Source organism: Papaver somniferum, chromosome 8 (assembly GCF_003573695.1).
Source record: "Papaver somniferum cultivar HN1 chromosome 8, ASM357369v1, whole genome shotgun sequence".
In the NCBI taxonomy this organism is placed as follows: domain Eukaryota; kingdom Viridiplantae; phylum Streptophyta; class Magnoliopsida; order Ranunculales; family Papaveraceae; genus Papaver; species Papaver somniferum.
The window spans coordinates 994,574-1,002,423 of NC_039365.1; the positions used below are offsets into that span (position 1 = coordinate 994,574).

General features: G+C 36.2%; 1 protein-coding gene across 1 annotated transcript; it reads right to left on the reverse strand.

Annotated features, from left to right (window-relative positions):
- Positions 1–5,967: 5,967 nt before the first annotated feature.
- Positions 5,968–6,666, reverse strand: LOC113304139 (NEP1-interacting protein 2-like). Its single transcript, XM_026553201.1, has one exon. The coding sequence runs from the start codon at positions 6,664–6,666 to the stop codon at positions 5,968–5,970; it is 699 nt and encodes a 232-aa protein (XP_026408986.1).
- Between the last annotated feature and the right edge of the window lie 1,184 nt (positions 6,667–7,850).

Sequence of the window (7,850 nt, forward strand, 5' to 3'; positions counted from 1 at the left end):
GCTCAAACAATTGGCGTCCACAGTGGGAGATTGATCTTTCGGTTACAATGTCAACTTTCAATCCTCGATCTCATATTTCGACCCAGACGTCAAGACGGTAGAATCCAAACGACCCGCCCAGGGATCGACGACTCAGTTAACTGACGGCCGGGTTACCAGTCATGACACGAAAAGGGATGTCTGGGGACATTCCGCAGTCACGGCGGTGCTTCCTACAAAACTCGGTCTTACACCCGGGAGATTCCTTTTCATCAGGAGATCCGAAAAACCGAGTAAGTCTTGCTAGACAAAATACATGGCCTACTACTTCAAGTCTTCACAAGGAAATAAGGATATGGTTATCAGCACAAATTTTCTTAATAGCCGCATCACGAATTCAGATATCATCCTTGCTATTATTAGATACAGAGACAATCAGCTTTTTCTTAATTCTGTGATACTTAGAATTACGGGCGGCTAAGTCAGCTTCTAGACTTTCAATATTCTCAAGATGTTTCTTTTCACCATCTTCGAAAGGAGATCAGAGTGTTAAGCGATTGAAGAATATTTTTCAAGAATAACACGCATAAAAGAATAATAAACAACCTTTTTTGTTAGAAATAGTATCCTTAACCAGTGCAACATGGTCAGATTCAAGGCTCACATTCACATTTAAACCTTCTCTAGCATTATTTAAGACTCTAACAGCCGAATCAAACTCAGCTTCACTTTATATGATAAAACGAGAATGAATTAACTTCTCTTGTTCAATAAGTGCGTTGTTTTCGCTTATGGCACGATCTTGATCTATTTGAACTTGAAGAATGGTTTCTTGAAATTCCTTCAAAGCCTTAGCACCATTAAAAGCAATCTGATACTTTTCATTGATAAGGGAATTAACCTTTGTTTCCAAAACCTTAATCCTTTTTTTGGATTCCCAAAAACGACGTTTAAAGCCATTACTGGCAGTTAAGACACTCATATGGTCAATACTTAGAAGTTGGTACCCTAACTTAAGTTCCTTCAAAGATAGGGTTTTTATTTTTTCTTCAGTCAGATTATTCATAGAAGAGTTAAGATACTTAAGGAGGGTATCATCATCAATAGGATGACGGAAGAACCAAAATAGAGAAGATGCTTCATTAGAGAGACGATAAATTTTTGCAATAATACACAATTAAAAGAAAATAACGGTGGAAAACGAATAAAAGAAGAGAAGAAATAAAGAATTACGCACCAGTTAATTGATCATTCCTCTTGCGAAGATCAGATATATCGTTCGCATAAGCAGAAACCTCAGACTCAAGATTGGTATTCTTAGCCTCAAGCTTGGTATTCTTAGCCTCAAGAGAGCGAAACATTCTTTGGTAATCCAAAGAAATCGCATATGACATGCGAGGCATCTGCGAAGATAAAGAATGAGTATTAAATTAAGGACATTAAAACATTATCAAAGAAAGTGTGAAGGTATAGGAATTACCAAACAACCAAATGAAAACTGAAAGCTTGGGCTTAACAGTGAAGAAGCTCCACGAAGATATTCATTATCTAGAGAAGGGGAATCAAAATTTTTGGAAACCATTCCAAAGCTATGATGTAAATCTTCATCTCCAACAGCTGACATTGAATCGGAAAAGAGATGAGATAATTGATCCATAAAAGATTTGATTGAAGGATCTTCAGAGAAAAGAATGTCATCATCACTAGATTCCGAGTTTGAAGAAGGATAAATTTTTTTTCGCTTCTTGGAGAGATTCGCAGAAGAAGATTTAGAAGATCTAGAAGCAGTCTTCTTGTATCTCATAATACCTTTCCCCTTTTCTTTAGAACTTGAAGTTTCCACCTAAGCGAATATTAAAAGATAAGAAATAGAGGCAACAATATTGTTAAAATAGGATAAAGAGTATTTCTTACTTCATCATTTTGCGAAGGTGACGCATTGATAAATTTCATAGCCCTTTTAGCTTTATTTGCTTGTTTAGCAGTCTGACATCAAAATAATCGGTAATTAAGAGGTAAAGAAACATGAAATAATGCGAAAGAAAGAATATTCTTGCGAAGGCAACATACCACTTTAGCCTTTTCGTTCCAGTTGAATTCCCAAGGTTGATAATCAGAAAAACCCTCAGGAAGGGGAAGAGATGAACCATCAAAAACCTGCCAGAGATGTAAGGACCTACTAAGACAACGGGACAATCTAGCTATCGTGTATCATTGGATCTGCGAGCAATATTATTGGAGTTATCATTAAAATCAACATCTCACATAATCTTTTCATCTTATGTGAATCCATCTTTTCTCCTCAGATGAGTAGCCCATTCGGACAAATTATTCTTCATGATTGCAACTTGGTAATGTTTGAAGAAATTCTCGAGGGTATAATCGGCAGGATTGATTACTTTATCCTTGTGTAAGTGATTGCGTACTTATTTGGAATACAAGGATTCTAGACCTGCTGCGCCACGAGCATATTCTAGGACTATTCTAACGGCATCACCGCTTAATTGAAAAATACCCCGTGCGAACCTTTCATCTGAAAGAATTTCGTAGAATAGAGGAATTTCTGGATCATACAAGGGAATAGGAAGACCAGCGAGAAGTTGTCCTACTGTAACAATAATCTTTTGATCAGTCAATTCTCTAGAAGAAATTAATTCAAGACTAAGTTTGGATGAATGACAGGATCCAGTGGGAAGGGAATGCGAATAGCCTCTTGCACCGAATTCCTTTTTCAATCTGGTGAATTCTGCTTCACTTCTCCAGCAAGTAGGAGGCATTTTAAGAATGGGAATGGAGGTTATATATATATATATATAAAATAAATTTAATCAAGATCAGATCAACGAAGTTAAGATCAGATGATCAAAGAAGCTATAATCAGACAACGAGAAGAAAGAAGAAAAGTGCGAAGAAGGATGAGAGTGATAAGAAGATACGATGAACTGTTAAAGTTAATGAAACAGTAGCAGAAGAAAACAAGAAAAGAAGAAGAACATAAGCTGAAAGAGAAAGAGGGTAAAAATGTAGAGAGAAGAAGATGAATGAAAGTAAATAGAAAATTTACTCCCGTTTCCCAAGATTTTACCTCTTAAATGCGATGATTGAAGAATGAACGGATAAGAGAAGGCGGTTATAAAGGACGTGTCAGATAATGAATGGATGAGAGGACACGCGTAAATTGGAAATCCTAAATCACGGAAGAATGTTGGCAGTTAAGATTACGAAAAGATAAGAAGGTGCGGTATTGTACACTAAAGGTTTCTCTAATCGCTCATTCTATTGAAGGAACGACATGAGAAGAGGCAAAATCTAGGGGTAAATTACCGCACACTCATCAAGTACGTGAAGTCATAATAATTAAGTATGAGCGAAGGATTTCGCGTATAGCTTATTTAGAGTGACGTATCAGACGACGTCAGAATAATCACGAGTAACGTGTGACAAACCATGCGAAAATAAGAGTGTGTGCGAGAATAGTCAATGTAAGTGTGACCAGATCCGAAAATAAGGGCTTTATTAGCTGTCATCCATTATGTAAAACCCTATATAAGGGATTGAACGGTCATGTAAAGGGAGAGATCTTTCTGAGAGCTTAGCCAAAAAATTTAGGAGAGAGAAAGTTTATTTGGAGAGCAAGTTAGGGTTTTCATATCATCTTGTATCCAATTTTAAGATCTTAATGAATGATTTTATGATTTCCACCATGATTACTTAGAGTCCAATTAGATTTCTATACCGATGTGGTTGTAGGATTTCCTACAACTACAGTGTGAATACGAAAAATAAAAACTTTCAAATTTGTTTTGTTTGCATGATCCTTAAAATCTTGTACATGCATTTGCGGGGATGATTTATAAGTTTTTTTGTCTCACATGAAATGGTATCAACTCCAAATATTGATACCAGCCTTTAGCAATCACGGAATTCTTTTATCTATTTTTACACAGTATTCACTCACCGATAATCATCCCTTAGCTAACTTGTTTTTTTTTTGCTCTTTGAATGAGTCATCTAATTATCCCATTCCATTCGATGTGATTCAACTACTTAAACTTAGTTCGGTTGGTCACATCTTTTTTGCTCATACAATACAAAGTTTAAAACAACGCAATATATAATACCCAGAACCAATCTCCTCCTTACGGTAGTTTGGTGATTTTTCTTTTGGGGTTTTTCTTTATCCTGTTGTGTTATCCTGGTTGGTGGCTGCTGTGTTTGCAGCTTTGTGATTCTTAGTCTTCTTCTTAATATAATACTTTATTTACCAAGCAAACAAAAAATATTAATGTCAGAGCTCTCTGCTTTCATGATATGCTTTGGGATGTTGGTGAAAACTAAAAATTGGGTTTCAATATTTCCCAGAAAATACACGGGAGGAAGAGGAGATTTGCATTTCTCATCCACTACAACTCATAATAAAAATGCAGCATCTCTTAAATCTGTTTCTTAAGAGTCGAAGTGTGGAATTCCAAACAACGAGTGATATAATCAATACAAATTTTTAATGCTTATCGTCTATCCTGGTATACAAATTTTTATTTTCTTCTCGAATTGTAAATTTTCTTAAATTTTTATAAATGATCTGTGCTATGGTGAATCTATTGGCCATAAGTGTTGGTGTTCGGGTGATTCATGATATAGGAGAACGGCGTATCGATCTTCACTTAAAGCTAACATTCATCGGTTTTACTTCTACTAATTTAAATGTTTTATTTTTTCTGTATGCTTCTTTTGTTTTTATAAATAGAAATGAAATGAATGTTTATGTGCTTAGTTTCTTCTCCTTTAGTTTAATTTGTTTTTGAGTGTAAGTAAGAGTTAATTCAGAAAATGGGTCCAAATTTTTTTAAAACATGGTTTTAATGGACGAGTAAAAATTAGTATGGGTGAAATGGACACCAAAAAAATAGCAAGGATCTTAAACTTAAAAAATAGCAGGGTGAAACTGGATGCATCTTGATGTAAATTAAAAATAAGAAAAAGTATTTAAAAATGGGTAGGATAAAACTGTTTACATCGTGCCTATTTTTACATTTTTTTTCCATTTAAACAGTATCAAAATCTAGATGTCTTTTTCACCCAGGAATTGTTGATTTTGGTCTTTTTTTAACCAATTTTGTGGAGTTTATTGCACACTCAAGGCAATGTAGCAAAATTTGGATCAATCTCTTTGATATGCTGATCTTTCATGTCATTTCTGCCAAGAATCCCTTCTAAGCATACTACAAAACTAGTGTGGCGCTACTAGGTACTATCGTTACTGTCTACAGTCATATGTCTATATTCCTCTTTCTTCAATCCAATTTCGATGAGGGAATAATCCTCCATTGATTCAGTTATAGTGTTATACCATTATCAATCAAATCCGTGCTCAAATCCGTTTAGCTGTAGACGAATAAATCAGTGGCTGCATGCATCAAAATATTTGGGGGGGGGGGGAGGTACAAGCAGGTAATTCCACTTGGCCAAGGAAATGGGTATGTGGATTGCATTGGCCGTGTGGTTCAGCGTTGTATTTGTTTTTTTGTATTTCTAGGTAGTCAGAGGTTGTTCCCCAAACATGGTTGCTCGTCTATTTAGACCTTGTACGTTTATACTATTTAGAGATAAAACTGTTCGCAAGTACAAAATTAAGAGAACAAAAGCTGAAAACAATATCAACATTTTTAGTATCATAATATATCCTTGTTCAAAGCCGTATTTCTGCAACCAAAAAAAACCAAAATCTGTATCAAAGTATTGAGGGGAGGTATAATCAAGTGATTCAACCTGGCCAATGAAATATGGTTTGTGGATTCCGTTGGCAATGCGTCAGCGTTAAAGATTGTATATGCAAAAGATAATTGCACGTCTATTTGATACAACTACCATTATTTAGTTCTAAAACTGTTCACAAGTCAAAGTTAAGAGAACAAACTCATGACTAGCACCAGATTACCGGAGTTACGTAACAACTCATGACTCAGTTATAACTTATAAGGAAACTAACTACTCTGCTGGATCCACCTGACGTCGACATAAGGGGCAAGAGTTTCTTTCATGCAACCAGGTAACCAGACAGGCAGAATGAAACATATGCAAGCACGGCATGTTGCTTATCACGGATCCATCTAGAATTTGTTCCAAGCATACTGCACAACTAGTGGTAGCGTTACTGTCTCTGTTGTTATGTCTGTATTCCTGTTTCTTCAATCCATCAATAAACGATTTTGATGCAGGAATCCTTCTTACACAGTCTTCCTCCATTGACTCAGTTATACCAGCATGAATCGGATCATCCAAATTCTCTACCATAGTAATCTTCACAGATGCAGTAAGGAGAAACGAACCACCTACTATTTCTGGAATATATGATGCGGAGTCCAAAACACAATCGGTCAGGAAATCACAACAGCACGACGGAGCTTTGAAATCCAAAAGCATATTATCTATTGTGCCTCTAACTAAATTGTACGATTTAAAATTCTTAATCACATCCATACCCGCATTGAATTGACTAGACACAGTTACGGCCGTACCATCTTCAATTTGATCATGGAGGCACAGCAACTGAATTTCGAGTTTATTAGGAAGTGATGGGTTGCTTTCTTGTGCACTAGTAGGGGTAAGGATACAATATTCAACATCACAAGAACACGTGATACTTACGTGATCCTCGAAAAAATGATCCTCAAAGAGATGATCCATGTGGTAAAACTTGAACTAGCAGTTGAATTTAGGAAAAAAAAAAGCGTTGAACATTGACAAGAAAGGTTCCTGGCTTTGTACCTCTATTTATAATAATGTCATGGAACAATCCAAATTCCTGATGGAGCAATAACCAAGACCCCTAAACCAAGTCTAATACAGAAACTCTCAAAGACAGCTTGCCTTAAGCTAAGGGTAGCCCCAACCGCCCTAGTATTAAAGCACCAGTTTGTACCAACCAAGTCTCACTAGGGTGGACAGTCAAGGGCGCAGCATCTCAAAAAACTTTTGATTATGGCGGTGGCACTATTACTGGTTGAGCATTATCGTTAGGGTATGAATCGTAATTTAGGCATGATTAGTAACGTTACTTTATTTTGGTGTTACTATTGCAATTTGTTTTGTAGATACATGAAGTGAGCCAATAGCATTCCTATCTGTGGTATCAAATGTAAAAACATTATTTATTTACTTCATTAGGTGTTAAATTTGCACGGACACGGACACGAGACACGAGTTTTTAAAAGATTTGTGCTGGATCGTGGCGTAGCCTCACAAAAGATGAGGCAATCGTCCGCAAACAGCAACTGGCTAACAGATGGGGCTTGGTTTGTAATTTTATGACCCTGAATTAATTTACATTTTCGGCATGGAGGATGGTTCTTGATAAAGATTCCATACAGATTAGAAAGAGGTAGGGAGACAAAGGATCTCCGTGTCTCAATCCTCTCGTGGTTTTAGAGAAACCACAAAGAGATCCATTTAGAAGAATAGCTAAATTAATTGTCGACGTACCCATTTTTTGGAAAAGCCCATTTTTTTCATGATTTTAATGAGGAAAGACCATTCGATTCTGTCAAATGTTTTGGACATATCGATAATTAGGCCCATAGGTTGGTTTTCTTTCTCATATTATGTATCAATTCGTGAGCCACAACAATGTTGTCGGAAATCTGTCTTCCAGGGATGAAAGCAGATTCGTAAGGCGATATCATTTTGTTTAAAAGAGGTTTTATCCTATTGGCTATGAGTTTCGATATAATTTTGTAAGAGGTATTTCATAGTGCTATAGGTCTGAATTCGGCAGCAGTTAGAGGGTTTCTGTTTTGGTGATAAGCGATATGAAAGAGGAATTGATGTCTTTCAGGATGTGACCAGATTTAAAAAAAGTTTGAATCATGTTC

Coding starts and splice junctions, on each gene's coding strand:
- LOC113304139 (XM_026553201.1), bottom strand. CDS start 6,666: ATGGATCATCTCTTTGAGGATCATTTTTTCGAGGATCACGTAAGTATC.